Here is a 17,293-nt window from a genome sequence, read left to right on the forward strand (position 1 = left end):
ATACCAAACACCCCATCAATGCGGGCAGCCAAGAAAAACTGCACCACGAAGCCCTCTCTCCAGTTTCGATCCACAGTCACCACGAGCCTGTCATCTTGGAGCGACAGATAATGATGCGGCGCGGGTTTTGGAGGCAGCCTGTAAGAGTCTCGCGATGGACCGCCTACCCCAGGTCACAGCACAATCTTGACGCCACATTGACAGGTAGAGACTTTTCCCCCGAGACGTCACGGGAATAGGGTCGCAATAACTGACTTGGTTGGCGGTAGCTTAATTCCCTTACTAGGTCTATCAAATTGATGTGCAGCCCCTCCCTAATATGAAGCTCGCCAACGATGGTGGCGTGCGATTCCATGAAAAAGAGGCTTTAGCAAACCCTATCCGGCGATCCGCCTTGCGCCAATTCAAAGTCGAGACCGAGCCACAGAAACATATCAGACCATGTACGGCATTCAAACAATCGATTAAAACAGCTGTGCACCTCGATGGGCATTAAGTTTATTAACCGCTCCCTTCCCATCGTTGGCGTCATGGTTGTGCAATCATATCAAACCAACCAGCAAAACACTTACCAAAAATGGCTGCTCGAGAGCTGATAGTCATTCTCCTCAACCAAACCAACGAAGAGCTCACGCTCGATCCTCAGTCCCCTCAACTTGACCAGGGCGAATGGATGACCGACACGCCAGAGTCTGAGCCGCCCGTTGAGATCAGGGCCGGGGAGAGTGGCATGTGGCGCTGTAAGTCAAAGCATGTGGGCGCCGGGACCGTTGGATCTGTAAGCTACCGTATCGTTGGATACGGGGACAATGACAAGATTTCAATGTCGTGGGATATTCGCTACGTCGGTCCCAGCAAGTTTGAGTATGCTGTTGAGTCGAAAGATTTTGCAATGCGAGTGCTGGGTGGCAGCGGGAGACAGGCTGTTGCGGTGTTTGTATTTGGTAAGTCGGATTCTCGTCTTGGTCCTGTTTCTGCATTGGGGCATGTGAAAGTCTAATCGTGACCAGAACCAACGCAGGCGTACTCTCCAATGTAGAGCGTTTCAATATTCTTGGTAGCGGCTGAAGATGGCGGCAGGAAAGTTTATGATGTGGCATTCGTGGGCTAATAGTGATTTTGGGATGCAGCCACAAGTATAGCAACGCGAATATAGCTAGATTATCCTCTCTTTTATAAGAAACACAAATAATTTATTCAGGGCCCTTGACCTTTGGTGCCTTGTGAAGCTGTAGCTACACGTTTTTAGCTGTAGGTCCCGGTAAACTAGCACAAATCACAACCACTTCGTTTGTGACAATGTTAGCCTCCAATCCCATCTCTATGCTTGTCGTTTTGCTTTTCTCCCTTCAATGTAAGCCAACGCATAAAGATAACACAAACCCACCACAAATTAACAAACAATAGCAGCATCATGCACCGCAATTGAGCAACGAGCCGCACCAGACGCCCCCAAAGGCTACGCCCCAGCCTCCGTAGCATGTCCGTCTCCCCGGCCGACAATTCGGGCTGCTACCGGCCTCTCCGATCATGAAACGGCATGGCTCAAGCTCCGTGACAACAACACCATCCCGGCATTGAAAAGCCTCCTCACTCGTTTCAACATAAGCGGCCTAGATACAAGCACTTACATCGACAACATCGTAAAGGACGTCAATGGCGGGAACAAGAGCGCCTTATTGCCTCGCATTGGCGTCGCCATCTCCGGAGGCGGATACCGGGCGCTCATGAACGGCGCGGGCGCAATCTCAGCGTTTGATAACCGGACGTCTAATTCTACTACGAAGGGCCAACTCGGCGGGTTACTGCAGGCCACGACGTATTTGAGCGGGTTGTCTGGAGGAAGCTGGCTGGTGGGAAGTCTGTTTGTCCAGAATTTCACGACGGTGGACTCGATTGTGTTGTCGACGAGCGGGTTTCTGAGTACGCTTTGGCAGTTTGGCGATTCAATTCTGGAAGGTTTGTTTTCTATGGCGTTGCGATATATTGTGAGTGGTATTTTACTGACGTGTTGCAACCAGGGCCGGATGGACTGAGAGCTGGCCAGTACTACAGAGAGCTACATCAAGCTGTGGAGGATAAATCCGATGCTGGCTTCAACACGACCATTACAGATTATTGGGGCCGGGCTCTGTCTTATCAGCTTGTGAATTCGACTGACGGAGGACCAGGTATTTCCAACCTTTCCAAGCTCAAACTCACCAGTCAAGACTCACTCCTTATGTGTTAGCATACACCTTCTCATCCATCGCCAACGACACCGAATTCAAAACCGCCAACTCCCCCATGCCCATCATCATTGCCCTCGAACGAGCCGCCGGACAACTCCAAGTGCCCCCCAACGCAACCGTCATCGAATTCAACCCCTGGGAAATGGGCTCCTACGACCCCGAAGCCGCGGCCTTCGCCCCTCTCAAATACGTAGGCTCCGACTTCAACAACGGCGCCGTCAGCCGAACCGCAAAATGCTACGCCGGCGTCGACAACGCCGGCTTCGTAATGGGCACCTCCTCCTCCCTCTTCAACCAGGCCTTCCTGCAGATCGGCAAAGTATCCGGCGTCCCCGACTTTCTCACCAGCGCACTGAACCGCACGCTCGGCAATGTCGGCGAGGCGAACCGCGATATCGCAAGCTGGCCGAACCCATTCTACAAGTACAACAGCGGCAGCAACAAAAACGCGAACACCACGCTGCTCACTTTGGTGGACGGTGGTGAGGCGCTGGAGAATATACCGCTGCACCCGCTTACGCTGAAAGATCGGGATGTGGATGTTATTTTTGCGGTTGACGGGTCGGCGGATACGCAGACGTACTGGCCGAATGGGACGAGTATGGTCGCTTCGTACGGCCGGAATAGTGATGCGGAGACGAATAATACTGCTTTTCCCGTGGTGCCGGATGTGAATTCCTTTGTGAACTTGGGGTTGAATAGGAGGCCTACGTTTTTTGGGTGTGGGAATTCGTCGGCGGGTGCGCTGATTGTGTATTTGCCGAATACGCCGTATACGTTCTTCTCTAATGTTTCCACGTTTGATTTGTCGTATAATGATTCGGATAGGGATCAGATTATTGGGAATGGGTATAATGTTGCGACTATGGGGAATGGGTCTGTGGATGGGAATTGGACGGTCTGCGTGGGCTGCGCTATACTGGCGAGGAGTTTGGAGAGGACGGGGACAAAGGTGCCGACGGTGTGTGCGGACTGCTTTTCGAGGTATTGCTGGAATGGGACGACGAATTCGACTGTGCCTTCGACGTTTGAGCCGCAGATGGTTATTGAGAGTTCTGGGGGATGGAGGGAAGGGCCGTGGGCTGGGACGGTATTATTGTCTCTGGTTCTGGGGATGATGCTCTCAATTTGATGCCTGGAGTGTTATACCTGTGTGAAGTGGTGTGAAGTGGATGGCAAATTCCGGTGTAGTGTGCGTTCATGTTTTGCATGTGGTCTCCCCATGGGTTGGATCTAATGAGGAACTGGGTATGCTCAAGATTTCGAGATTATGATGAGATTCTCGCTATATTAGTTATATACATGAGGTGTGACATGAGTCTTTGAAGGGAAACAAACTCTAACTTGGATGTGAAGAGGGATTCACGCTGGTTTACCAAGCCTCATGTACAGGCTTCATATGAGCACAGGAGGCACTCCCTGCCACGCCAAACTGTGGAAGAATGCCTCTTCTCTTTGCAATAAGCACTGCCGCTACAGTTGGATCGCGGACCTTGGTGGACCGTTCAAAGCTTACACCTCATACTTCGAAATGGGTGCAACATACTGCTTTCGAACCCCGAGGGCAAGCTGCGTTGCCGCCATCGAAACAATCGACTCGGGATTCGTAGGGAATATTGTCTTCAAGACATCCACTTCATCCCAAAATAGCTCATCGGCAAGGTCATAAAGTGATGTTATGGCCGGTCACGCCGCATGGTTGTGAGTGAAATAGAGGCAAAGGAACACCACCGCAACATGGCAGTAGTACTGGTCTCGTAAACTTCGTAAGCGGCTTCATTTCACTGCAACTCGTGTACCGGCGCCTTGGCAGACAGTTCGGCCGGTTTCGTACAATTCTGGCAGATGGAAACACTCGAACCATAGTAGTCCTTTATGTCAACCGAACTGTCAGACAACTCTTTCCTCGTACTCTTTTTATATCCGTCTGCCCGCCGTCTGTACAACACAGCAACGGCGACGAGTGATGCCAACAACGCAGCCCCGAGGGCTCCCCCAACCGCCCCTCCAACCACCACCGTATTGTCTTTCGGACAACTTGACTGTACGGATCCGTTGGACGACTGTGAAGATGAAGTGACAGTAGCCGTTGCGAATACCGTGGCTGTTGCGCCGGTTGGAATCTGCAACTTTCCGACCCTCGTATGTATCAGCGCTGTGCTGTTTCCGCAGCAGTTCTCAGTGGATTTGTGATCGCGGCAGCAGAATGTACCGCTGTTACATTGCAGCACGTTCCAGCTGACTGCGGGCTTGCCTCCTCCCCAGTTATTCGTTTCTGCAACTCGGTATGAGTAGGACGCTTCTTTCACGTAGGTGGATTGTATTCTTACGATCAGGACATATGTGAGGACATTCAGTAGCCTGTCCGGTGGAGTCTGTACAACCATTCGCGTAGAGTAAGCCTTCGAATTCGTCTTGCTGGGCGTAGCAGAGTCCAGAAGGAAGGCAAATGTCGGGGTTGTTCTTCTTCAGGGCGCAGCATGCGCTGTGTTCGGCCTTGGGGTTACAAGGGGCGAAGTCTGAGGCTGCGGGAGTTCCGTTCATCCAGTAGCATTTTGCTGCCATGGTCTTTTGCTGCTGGCTGGATGACTTGTAGTATTTTGCGGATGACGGTTTTGCATGAATCCGGGGATCGGGGTCGGTAAATTAGATGTCAGAGAGACTCCAGGATATCAACGGGTCGGTATACATCAAGCAAAGATTGGGGTAAGGTTCGCAATTTTAGAAACAGAATCAGAGGTTGTGTCACCGATGTGGGCTTGAAGGTAGTATTTATTTGATACATGCAGGAGGCAATATGAGCTTGCTGGCCAGCATGGAAGTTAAGCGCCCTGCTTGAAGTGAGATACATGCATGGCGGCAACAGCGTATTTCCTAGTTTGCGATCTTAGTCTTGTTCATGTAGCGGAATTGGCTTAGGCATTACTGCAAGTGTAAAAGAGGCTGCGCTTGGTAACCACCTAGACGGGCTTGACGTTCACAAGAAATGAAAACCACACGGGAGCTTGACCGAACCGGCGGCTAATGAAACGCATCTTTCGACAATCATCACCAATCATCAAGAGTCGCCCCACACAATGGCAATGGCTTCAGTTTTCGCCTTGCTTGTGGATGTGTGGTAGCGCGCAGTGCTAGCCCAAAAAACAAAAGCTTATGCAAGCCGTGTAACATGCGTTTCAGCTCTCTCCAACTTGACCTGTCTTGAAGTGGCCAACAGCCCGAAGGAGACGACTCATTGCTAGGTGACTTCAATGAGAGCGCAAATGATAACTGAGACCCCCCTCCGTAGAGACGGCGTATAAATGCTTCAATCTGACACCGAGGTCGTTTTTGGGAGTGGAAGGACTCTGTGAACCTGATCCAAGATTTCAAAAGTCTTCAAAGTTGACCAGTTAACTTTAGAGTTGTGGGAATCTTCCATACCAAAAAGACATGCACAGCTCACCATCCTCGGGTCTGCCGCAAAGTTGGATACGGCAGAAAATACTGCGAGAAAATGGCCCAAAGGTATAATTTGGCAAATGAGCCCACGACGCTCAGCTGAACGAAGTCAATCTCCTCCGAGCTAGGCATGATTCCAAAGATGCGGCCGAATTCACACCAGGGCACCGAAGACGACAAAGTACTTGTGCATCATTAAAAGAAGCTATACTGCATTTGGCAAAAGGTACCCTGGTCAAACCATACACAATATTGACTGATCTCCAAAAGCTTTTGAACCATACCATCCAACATGAGTCGAAACGCGTTTAATAATTAAATAACTTGACACAATCTATTACAAATTCCACTAGATGACATATAATGAAGCCATGTAGCTCGTGCTGGGAGACCATCAAGTTATAAAACGGTGTCCAATCCTCCCATAGCCATATCTAAATCCCTTGCCTCCACTTACACATTCACTTGCAATCTTCAGCTTCCACCTCCTGGGAAAACTGCAAAACTTCAAAATAGAGCATTACATTTCCAATTGAAGACTCTCCGTTCACATAAGCGTTACCCTCCCAACAAAACTCCAAAAATGGCCAAAACCGACACCATCCTCGACACAATCGGCAACACGCCACTTTTACAGCTGCGAAACATTGTCCCAAGCAACGGCGCACGCATCTTGGTAAAAGTCGAGAGCCCAAATCCCACAGCCAGCATGAAAGATCGAATGGCACTCGCCATGATCACAGCGGCCGAAGCAGACGGCAGATTACAGCCCGGCGGCGCCGTGGTCGAATACACCGGCGGCAGTACGGGCGTGTCTCTCGCCCTGATATGCGCAGTGAAGAAGCACCCTCTTTACATTGTCACATCCGACGCATTTGCCAAAGAGAAACTCGATCACATGAGGCTGCTCGGGGCAGAATTGACCATCATCCCCAGCGAGAATGGCAAGCAAACGGAAGAACTTACCAGAACCATGATCCGAGAGGCTCACCTCCTAGCTGAGAAGAAGGGCGCATACATCACCGCTCAGATGGACAATACGGACCAACTTGCAGCCTATTCCACGCTCGCCGATGAGCTCTGGGAACAGGCAGGTGGTCGGATTGACGCTTTTGTGCAGAGCATCGGGTCGGCGGCTTGTCTGCGTGGCACGTCAGAGCGTCTTCGGCATCATAGTGACAAAACTCGCTTTGTTGCGGTCGAGCCTGCAGAATCGGCGGTTCTGTCTGGCGGTCCAACTGGGGCGCATAATATTGATGGCATTGGCGCTGGGTATGTGGTGCCTTTGTGGCAGGATGGTATGGCGGATGAGATTAAGACTGTTTCGACAGATGAGGCTCGCAAGATGGCTTTTAGGATGGCGCGTGAGGAGGGTTTGTTTTGTGGTTTGTCTACGGGGGCGAATGTTGTGGCAGCGTTGCAGGTCGCGGAGGGTCTTGGTCCTGATGCGACGGTTGTTACGATGATGTGTGATTCCGGGATGAAGTATTTGTCTAACTTTTCGCGACATTTGGAAGTTTAGTTAGATAATGGACTGGTGGGGTTGAGTACCTCGAGTTTGTCTTGTTGGTGTGGGTGGTATTGCATGCGTTCAGTTCTGTCTGGAGTGTTTGCACTTGCATCAGGAGTACGGCCATGTTTTTAGTGACCAGTTTTGATGCGGATCATGGTCAAATTAGGGAAATAGTACCCCGGCAAACAGCAACGAGATATTCAAGAACATTTTCTGGAGCTTGCGCCACCAGCTTTGTTTTAGCCCCTCGACAGCATGGGATGTTCTCCGGTGATGGGTAAATGGTCAAATCGAGATGCTGCTCGGCTGGGAGCTGTATCCTTACGGCAGTAACTGTGATTTCTTTCTACCCCGCCCTTCAATTCGACATCCATTGATTCCGCCTTGAATGTCTTCTCGGAACTCCAATCAAGTCAACCTAGCTCCCAATATATTGGCAGCTAGGACAGCCTCGGCTTGTTAGCATCAAAGCGAGCAACGCACAGCTGATACAAGACAAATACTCTCTCATACAACTCTCAATCAAGTTTCAATAGCCCAATTCGGCTGTTCATTGCCGTGATTCACCTACCCCAGTCCAAATAGTGGGACATCCGGTCCGATGGTGTTGCGATTTCCAAATCGGATCAGGTCAGCCAATCAGAGCGTCGCTTATCCCGGCGGATTGCCGTCAAGTAATCGGACCTCAATAATCGTCATACTGCCTACGCGTTTCATAAGACGTGCAATAATACACTTATAGAGTTGATGGATGCTTGCATTTCGTACTTCGGTGTTATGCTAATAACTTGATATACACTGCTCTAAATACTCAAACATGTCTTCTCAACCCAAAACACCTTCTCTTAAACAGGAAAGCCTCCATGAATGCGAGGAGGCAGCAAATACCATGGAATCCAGCACTTCTCGCCAAGAGTTGAACCGTATTCTAACCCGAATAGACTGGAGGCTACTTCCGGCTCTAGGGCTCATATATGGCATCTCACTAATGGATCGCAAAAATACGGCCAACGCAGCCGTCGCGGGCATGTTAGTCGATCTCAATATCGTGTCCGGCAACGGATACAATATCATCACATTGAGTTTCTTTCTATCAAACGTGCTATCACAACCTGTGATGGCAGTTTTATGCCGCAAGGTTGGACCACGGCCATTTTTATCCGGTGTGTGTATAGCTTGGGGCGCAGTTGTCATTGGGCTGGGCTTCGTGCAGAGCTGGGTGGTCCAGGTTCCACTGCGTCTTCTGCTGGGAGTATTTGAGGCTGGTTTTGGACCTGGCGCCATTTACTTGCTGTCTACGTGGTATACAAGATGTATGTACCTTCCCTGTGAGCTTCGTGTTTGGCCCATGAGCTGACTGTCGCATAGACGAGGTTGGCCGTCGATACTCCATTTTCTACTTGAGCGGGTGTATTCTCGCCGCGCTATCTGGAGTTTTGGCCTACGGACTTATGCAGCTAAATGGCCGGGGAGGACTAGAAGGCTGGAGATGGTACTTTGCCCACCCTTACCAAACCACGGCATCTGCATCTTCTAATACACACTGTGCTAGGATCTTCATCTTGGAAGGCGTCATAACTTGTGCAGTCGGCATACTCGCATACTTCTTAATAGTCAAGTTCCCCGACGAAGAGTTGACGAAACCGAGTCCTTGGTTCCTCAAGCCGGACGAACTTAAAACAGTTATAAGCCGTCTCGATGCCGATCGAGGTGACGTCGACGCAGAACCATTCCAGTGGAGGCGATTTATCGGACCAGCCAAACAAGTCGAAATCTGGTGCTTTGCCTTTCTTTTCTTGTACGCAGCTTTCAATCCTCACTTGATACCCACTAACAGCATAATGCAGCCTCGCCACCACCGTATCATATTCCTTCGCCTTCTTCCTACCCATTGTCCTCCAGCAAAGCCTCAAATTCAGCGTCGTGCAATCTCAATGTCTAAGCACACCGCCATATTTCCTCGCCGCTCTGTACATGTTTGCGGGATCTTGGGTCGGTGATCGCTACCACAAAAGAGCTCTCATTATCCAAGCAAACTCTCTCGTCAGCATGATCGGCTTGCCTATCATGGGGTTCCACCCTAATCCGTCTGTGCGATACTTTGGTATTTTCCTGGCTGTGGCGGGAGTGAATGCCAATGTGCCAGCTATTATGGCATGGCAGGTACGTTTCCTGTAGCCTTTGGAAACTGCATATGCTGATTATGCTAGGCGAATAACGTTCGTGGCCAGTGGCAGAGAGCCTTCTCGTCAACTACGTTGACCATCTTTGCTAGCATTGGCGGTATAGCTGGTAGTCTTGTTTTCAGAAGCCAGGACAAGCCGGAGTATGTGCCTGGCATGATTGCTTGCTTAACGTAAGTTTGACATAAATTCTGGCCCTTCTGTTCATGTGGCTGACTTGTTACTTAAGATGTGCCGGGCTGCTGAGCCTCATGACGTTGTGTTTGTCGTTGTATTTTAGGCACTGCAATAAAAAGGCAGATGAAGGGAAGATGTTCATTTATGGCAGCAGCGACTTTCGCTTCACAATTTAACTAGTCTTTATGTAGTAGCTGTGTCAACTTTTATCTTATAATAGCAGTTACGTCATTGTTTCTGTCTCAGGTGCAGCGATTATTTGGTCCACAAGTTGACGATATATTCACACATTTCGAGGCCCTTTCGCCTTGTTCTATACGAAAACACCCCCAAAGCCAAAGCCTGACCTGAACAAGCCAACGGCATGCACTACATTGGGTATTCCAAAGGCGTAAGAAATAACGCTCAGTTGATGTCTTTTGATATTAAAGTACAACGGCGCAACCAACTCTTCTTTGCGGGACTGCAGAGTACCACCATAGCCAACTCCACCAGGCAGACGTGTCTTCTAATGCCCTTGCCGAATACTTTGCACTAATCCCAACGTGTATAAAAGAGACCTAGCCCAGATACAAGGCCAATGGCTCGTCTAAACTCCTCGATATTCCTTTCACGGCAACTCCTGTGGGGGTCTTTGACTCCCCATCTCATGCAACCCCACGACATCAGCCTTCGGATAATAGTGGCTCATATTCGGGGTCCTTTCGTCTGATTTGCTTCGCTGGTCGTGCCGACGTCTATACACCACCCAAGCGAGGACATTACAACCCACCAATGCCACAACTCCAACCCCGACCCCTACCCCGATTCCTACCTTAGAACCAGTGCCCAGCCCTCCATCCGATGTATTCGCGTTACTAGGCGACGGGAGGCTGCTAGCCGACGTGCTACTCATTGTTTGTTGGGTGGGCAGCATGGCCGTCGACGATGTCGTGGAAGTGGTTGACGGTGGTTGAAGTCCAAGCGTAGTCTGGCTTCGTTGATTCGAGGAAATCGAGAATCGCACACTATTTATTCCCAACGTATCAACGTAATCCTCCCTTAGATTAAACCAGCACCAATCCGAAGTCGTGGTGGATTTGATTTTGACGAGTTGTGAGCCATTGTAGGGAGCCGCAGGCTTTATCATGTCCTCTAGTGATTTGGCAGAAGGTTAGATGGGTTGACATTAGTATAAGTGGTATGAGACGAACTTATAATGACGTCTCTGTAATCATTTTCTCGACAAAAGGTCCAAAGAACAGTGGCATTGTAGCTTGTTATGTAGCTGACGTCGACGGTGTCGAGATTGTAGAACGTAAGCCCAGACTGGGTTGGGTAGAGGAATGCTGGACGGAAGTCCTCTGCGGATACTGTATGTGAAATGGCCAGTAGAAGGCCCGCGACGGACCGTTTCATTATATCATATGGAGATTTGCTTTAAAGGGTTCTCTGGCACTAAGCAGCGATTAGTGTGAGATCATGTTGAAACGGAGGGAGGTGGAGGAATTGCCTGGTGGTGCAGAGGCAGTGTTGCAGGCCGTGTGAGGGTGGCTGGTGGGAAACTCCCATTTAATCGGCATTATCTCTTACTAATAGCATGCTGTTACAGGAATATTGCTATAGTGGAATCGAATTAGAGCAAGTGCTGCGGACATCGCGTCATTAACAACGGCAACATCGCCTAGTTTGGAGTTTGGGAGTCATGCAGGGGCAAGGAGGACGCCTGGGTTCGTGAGCAAAGGACATGCCCGTACTTCGGAGAAACGACTTCAGAGGAGATTCTGGCCACGGTAGTAATTGGCCGACAGCTTGATAAGCGCTGGCAAGCATTTTCACCCAAAGTGTTGGTACCTTCAAGTTGAACGACGAAGAAATGGCGAGCCAGACAACGAGTAGAGATGCTCTGACCAATCATATCCCGTCTGCAACCGCAAATCCTCTAAAAGCGGCCTGGCCCGGCGCCTACTGCGCCAGCCATCCAATGAGCAGTATTCATTCTTGGAACCCCCGGAAATAAAGTGGGTCATTCGGCCAACTCTGATGGCCAGACAGGCATGATCCCGTCTCTTTGAAACAATCCTGGTTCGCAAATATGCACTTGGCTGTTTTTGTGGTCAATTTTGGTTCCATCTATCCTCTTGGAGCCAATGGCCGCAGCAGCACAAACCCTCGGAACCAACGTGCAGATTGAAGATGCCCCATCGGCTGACTGAGGGAGAATCATTGTCCGCAATCTCCTGTGTGACGCCTCCGGCTTCGTTTTGCTCCGCCCTGCCGAGTTGTATCTTCTATTTTCTACGGCCCTGAAATGCAGTTGCGACACAATTTATAGGTGAAGGACTACAGCTTCATTATTCCCACAATGAGGCGCTGGGCTCTAGCAGTACTGCTAACAGCACTTGCCTGGTATAATGTGGTCTTGGCAACAGCCGTACGCGCTGTTTCTGAGAAACGGGACGATAATTCGATAACAAAACCATTTCAGCGGAGGGCATTACATTCAGGTACGCAAGTTCACTTCTTACTGCCATTGGTGTAGCGAGACCTAATTCTCACAGTCGGTGTCATTGGCAAATACTTGTATATTGAAGGAGGGGAAACATCTGGATACATTGATGGCCAACGGACTGGCAAATCCGATTCATACGTTCGTAAGTTTCGCCATATTCTCTCACTAAAGTATCGAGGAAAAGATGTAACGATATCCTACATAGTCAACCACACCCTTTCCATCCGCCTCGACCAGTCTTGGAGTCTAGCCTCCGTCAAATACACCGAAATCCAAGAACACAAGCCGCCTCCCGTCAACAAATTTTTCATGTGGTCTGACACAAAATCCGACGTGTTGTACCGCTATGGCGGCGCTGTAGGATATGGAGTCGATCTCTCTCTCGATAGCGACATCAATAGTGCGCTTTGGAAGTTTACCCCAGACAACCAAGGCGCAGGGTCTTGGACAACCGAGACACCATCCAACCAAGACGTGTTCAACGCCATGGTGCTCAATACTCGTGGAGCCGCGGCGTTTTGTCCAGGTGACCAACTTGGCTTCGTCGTGGGAGGTTACGGAACCAGCTCAACAGATAAGCGTTTCAAAGGGGTGGACTGGCCAACTTCTGTTAATACACCGGGCATGCTTAGATACGACGCCAAAACCCAAATTTGGTCCAACGAGTCAACCACAGCCATGAGCCCCAAGGGCGTATTTACAACAGGTGAGGCGCTTTGCGTGTCAGGATTTGTGAATAACTCGCTCCTTTTTGTGATTGGCGGTTATACATCTGGGCTCAATGACTTCACGAATATTACGTTTTATGACACAAAGGAGAAGAAGTGGTACTGGCAGGCAACCACTGGCACTATCCCGAGGGGCCGTGAGCTATTCTGCGCCGTGGGAGCGACTAGTCGCAATGCCACATATGAGATGTAAGTATTCCTTGTTGCCTGATTTCTGCTCTTTTCTTTTTAGTTTATGTTGATGTTGATGGTGTAAAATAGCTTCATCCACGGAGGAAGAAACCAAGCCGACGGCTCCTTCAGCGACACCTATGTCCTAACCATCCCCGGATTTCACTGGATAAACACTGGTCTCAGCGGCTCCAATCGAATAGATCACACATGCACCGTCGTTGGGAACAGACAAATGCTGATTTCCGGTGGTATCCCGCTCGAATGGGACTGGAAGCCCACGGACCCGTGGGTGAGCGCACTCGGAATCGTAGACATGACTTCCCTCCAATGGAGTGATAGCTACGACGCAAAGGCCGCCGAGTATGATTCGCCGCAAAAGATCAAGGATTGGTACAACAATGGGTGCGTTTTCACCTCCCATTCACGCAATGGGACCCAATCCCCGTGATGCTAACTGGGTGCCAGGAACCTTGCCTCCGTTTCCTGGAGCACCCCCGAGGTGAAGGAGCTGTTTAGCCAAAGAAAAGGTGAACATTACCCTATTCTGTCTCCCACTGGACGTTTTGAGACTGACCAACCGGGTCGTTTGCTTTGCAGGCCCAAGCCCAGGAAGTCCGACGGCGCCATCCCCGACGCCACCAATTGCTGAGCAACCGAGCCCAGGGGCATCTCCCACACCAGTTGGCGCAATTGCGGGCGGCAGTATTGGTGGCGTGGTAGTCTTGGCAGTGATAGGTCTTTGGTTTTGGCGTCGCAAAAGGAAGGAAAGGAAGCAGCCGACCGAAGAGGTCAACGATGAAGGTGGCCACGAGAGAGGTCCTACAGGGGCTGAATTACATGGTCAGAGTAAACCTCAGGAGTTGCCTGCGAAATCATATAACAGCGCAGTATATGAGATGCCGGGATAAAGGGTGAGAGGAAGGGATACATAATATGAAGGGGGTAATATAAATTTCCAACGGCAACACAATATATCGTTTGCGTCATGCCCAACTGAGGCTGATCAACTGATGCATCATGCATGAACAACATGGCCAAAGCTTCTTGTGGCTGTCTTTTTATTGACGCATAAATGTGGGTGCGAACTACACTCGATGTTATATTTCGTCTCTCGGGTTTCCATTTGCGAGTACATCATCCGCAATGTAAGAGATGATCGTCAGTCCTCGATGTCAACGACAAATCTTCATAATCCCAACCTTCACGCAGAACCATCTCAACGATCAAGGCCAAACCAACCTATACAACTCGCCAAGTTCGCACTCTGACGCCCCTGCATTCGCTTCGACATGTCACACATGGCAACATCGGGACGTGCGTCCCCAGACCATCCACTTCATGCATCTGTTCCCAAACCAACACCACAATAACGCACGAGCTTCACAAACTCACAAACCGTATTGGCCACCATCAGGGCACCACATCTCTTCCCCCATACTCCAAGGTCCGCATTCCTACTAGCTTTGTGTAAATGGCTCCACGGAGAACAACGCCTCTTCTGGAAATAGTTGGGCCGTCACAACAAATATCCGTTTCGGTCCTTTGTTGACATAACAACTCTGCGTCCCGGCCGAAATCCCAACTGGCACTTGCCCTCTCTTTCTAATGCAAGTCAGTCCTCCATGATGCATGACAGTTGTACAGCTTGTCTTGCCGGAGGTTGCCCATCATGCTTTGTCGAATCGTCGCTTGTTTGTTGGCATTCTTGCCATTGGCAACGTGCCAGTTTACCAATCCGACTTCTGGGACGATTTTCGCCGTGGGGGAAAAGGTGAATATTACATATGAGACGGAGTGGAAGAATTATACGATTGCTCTGTGGCAGCGGAATAGCAATGGGAGCGGCTCAACTCTCGGACCCATCGTTTTTGGTAAGTATAGCACTTTCAGTTTGTTTGCTAGTAAGAAGGCTGTGTTGATTGGAAATGGGGAGTTTGTTTTTGCTACGGATTGTACACAGCTTGGACTGAATAGATTCACTGACAGCATTGGCGCAGAAACCACCAATGGCCCGGTGTCAAGCTTCAACTGGACGGTCCAAACGTACGACCTGAATCTCAATTCCTCTCAGACATTCTTCTTTTGGCTCTTCAAAGGCAATGCATCGTTTCAAGGGAACAGCCTATACCAAATATCATCAAGCTACTTCAACATCACAGACAAGACCATCAGCGTCAAGCCATCCGTGACTGCCACAGAAACCGAGTCCACAAGCACGTCGTCTTTAGGTCCAACCGCCACAGACTCATCTTCATCTTCATCATCATCCTCATCTCCATCAGACACCGGCCTGTCAACAGGTGCGCGAGCAGGAATTGGCGCCGCAGTCAGCATATTCTGCTTACTTGTCATGGGACTCGTATTCCTGTTCATGCGGTACCGATCGAGAAAGAGCAGGGAAATAGACGCACTACCAAATGAAAGCGGCACGATTACCGACTATACAAATAGCGTTGCAGAGCTGCAGTCAGAATGTGTCTCGTCGCCGCCGCTTCATAAAGTCCCTGTATATCAACCACCGCCTGGGGAAGAGTATGAACATCCTCCCGTTGCGGAGTTGGAGGCCTGACGGCGATTCTTGTTTCCTTGTGTGAAAACTCAGGTACCAGAACATTGGGTACGTCTGAGGGCATTTGGCGGCGTACATAGAGACTTGTTTGACTTGATATCTGGGCGGAATGGTGTAATGCAATTGCATCTAGTTCTATGGCATATCCATTCTAATAATAACATAAGAGACATATTTATATACAGTATTGCCACAGTTGCGTACATTGCGCCTCAAGACGCGAACCCATGATGTGTGGCCGTGATACCAAATCCACCACACTTTGCACCGCAGTCTTCGTCTACATCAATGTCTTGCACGTGGTGGATTGATGTATCCCACAGTTCACCCTAGCTAAGACACGGAACAAGTCTGGCACAGTCTTGGCTATTTCATCACAAGTATATCATATATCATTACAAGGGCTCAACCACCCATGATGTTCTAGAAGGTTCAATCGCAATATGAGGGCCAAACACCTGTGGCTCAAGCAGAAAACATACCGCACTTCTCAGAAAGGTTTCCAGTTTGCTGGCGGGCAGCTTCCTAGCTTAGGGTTTAGACATGGTAAAAGAAAATATACAACATTATGTATTTGACGTTGTGAAGGCTGTGAATGTGCTATATTAAGGACCGTCGTGCCTCAGTTTGTGATGCCTTCACTTTAGACATTGCTTGGCTAGCCCAGCCACGCGTCATCCGCTCGGTGGGCAACGGATAAATAAACTAATGCGTGCACTAGAGCAGTAAATTTACGTCTTCTGACCTGGAAAGACTGTACTTTTGCAATTAGATGTCTTCTGTCTCCGGTCCATTACAGAGATTCAAGGTCCTCCTCGGCCCCTCAATTCCTTACATCGGCCACTGCCTTGACAGGATCTCTCTATCTTCCGCAGTCAAAGCAATATTTGTAGATTTGTAGAAGATATCAGAATAGCAGGCCTAGCTACCACGCTTAGAGCTCGCGATGCAAGTCACATTTGTACGCCGGCAGAATTAGACTGCCACGTCTCGTCCAGTTTCCAGGTGTAGGTAGTGCTAGTTAATGGATGACACTATTGTGTTTTCCGTTTCATTCACATGAAAGGGATTTGAGAGACAAGAGAGCTGACTTTTCGCAAGGCGATAGAACATGTCGTAAATAGAGCAGCCGAAAAAAAAAAAAAAAAAACGTTTGTGCAGAACTCTGTCCCTCTGTTAGGGGGAGCGTCACCAAGGTGTTTATAGCCTCGTTCATCGCTTTCAAAGCCGTTCTTCAGGTGACATAGTCCCCAAAGAAGGGTCTTGAAGGCAAGTGGCATTTCTGGATACCCCCTAGACCGGATTCCAGTTCCTTCTTACTGGGCTTTGCAGCCATTTATTCCCATAAAAGAGACATCCAGTGTCTAAACTTCACAGCCTCACGCCAGGCCACGAAATAACACGTGCGCGAGCCCACTAGACTTTCATTGTCACACTTCCATGTCCTTCCAAAAGCCAATACGGGATGCCCGCGGATAAAATTGCCGACCCCAACATGTGGCATGCCGTCCCCTTGTCCCTATTTGTCTCAGCCAGCCACCGCCGATATCACACTCTCACCGTTAGCTTCTCCTCAGCTAGTGGGGATGGGTTCATCGCTAAACCATGGGCCGGGCCGCTATCGTAAGTAGTTCCAACGATCGGCGCGTGGTCTGGACCAGCCATTGGTCCATGAACGGGAGAAGAGGCGTAAAGCATAGCCTCGACTCAACTGTTGTGACACGAATTGGGCAAAGACCCTGCAGAAGACCCTCCTTTCGACTGATATATCGAGGGCCCAGCCAGA

General features: G+C 49.8%; 5 protein-coding genes across 5 annotated transcripts; all 5 read left to right on the forward strand.

Annotated features, from left to right (window-relative positions):
* Window positions 1-577: 577 nt before the first annotated feature.
* On the forward strand, window positions 578-3,363 carry VFPPC_09517 (lysophospholipase precursor; the record flags this gene model as incomplete). Its single annotated transcript, XM_018288039.1, has 4 exons — window positions 578-944; window positions 1,408-1,959; window positions 2,022-2,171; window positions 2,231-3,363. 4 exons carry the CDS (start codon window positions 578-580, stop codon window positions 3,361-3,363), a joined length of 2,202 nt encoding a protein of 733 aa, XP_018139420.1.
* Window positions 3,364-4,375: 1,012 nt separating this feature from the next.
* Window positions 4,376-4,876, forward strand: VFPPC_16547 (hypothetical protein; the record flags this gene model as incomplete). The annotated part of the gene is made up of 2 exons (XM_018294300.1): window positions 4,376-4,483; window positions 4,592-4,876. The coding sequence occupies 2 exons, from the start codon at window positions 4,376-4,378 to the stop codon at window positions 4,874-4,876; spliced, it is 393 nt and encodes a 130-aa protein (XP_018139419.1).
* A 1,379-nt stretch (window positions 4,877-6,255) lies between these two features.
* VFPPC_14614 (cysteine synthase) lies at window positions 6,256-7,194 on the forward strand (the record flags this gene model as incomplete). Its single annotated transcript, XM_018292382.1, has 1 exon — window positions 6,256-7,194. The coding sequence occupies one exon, from the start codon at window positions 6,256-6,258 to the stop codon at window positions 7,192-7,194; it is 939 nt and encodes a 312-aa protein (XP_018139418.1).
* An 808-nt stretch (window positions 7,195-8,002) lies between these two features.
* VFPPC_09515 (major facilitator superfamily protein) lies at window positions 8,003-9,545 on the forward strand (the record flags this gene model as incomplete). Its single annotated transcript, XM_018288038.1, has 5 exons — window positions 8,003-8,498; window positions 8,554-8,677; window positions 8,738-8,983; window positions 9,033-9,348; window positions 9,396-9,545. 5 exons carry the CDS (start codon window positions 8,003-8,005, stop codon window positions 9,543-9,545), a joined length of 1,332 nt encoding a protein of 443 aa, XP_018139417.1.
* Window positions 9,546-11,889: 2,344 nt separating this feature from the next.
* On the forward strand, window positions 11,890-13,846 carry VFPPC_09513 (kelch repeat protein; the record flags this gene model as incomplete). The annotated part of the gene is made up of 6 exons (XM_018288036.1): window positions 11,890-12,031; window positions 12,086-12,178; window positions 12,242-12,953; window positions 13,026-13,340; window positions 13,404-13,465; window positions 13,536-13,846. The coding sequence occupies 6 exons, from the start codon at window positions 11,890-11,892 to the stop codon at window positions 13,844-13,846; spliced, it is 1,635 nt and encodes a 544-aa protein (XP_018139415.1).
* Between the last annotated feature and the right edge of the window lie 3,447 nt (window positions 13,847-17,293).

This window comes from Pochonia chlamydosporia, chromosome 7 (assembly GCF_001653235.2).
Source record: "Pochonia chlamydosporia 170 chromosome 7, whole genome shotgun sequence".
Lineage (NCBI taxonomy): Eukaryota > Fungi > Ascomycota > Sordariomycetes > Hypocreales > Clavicipitaceae > Pochonia > Pochonia chlamydosporia.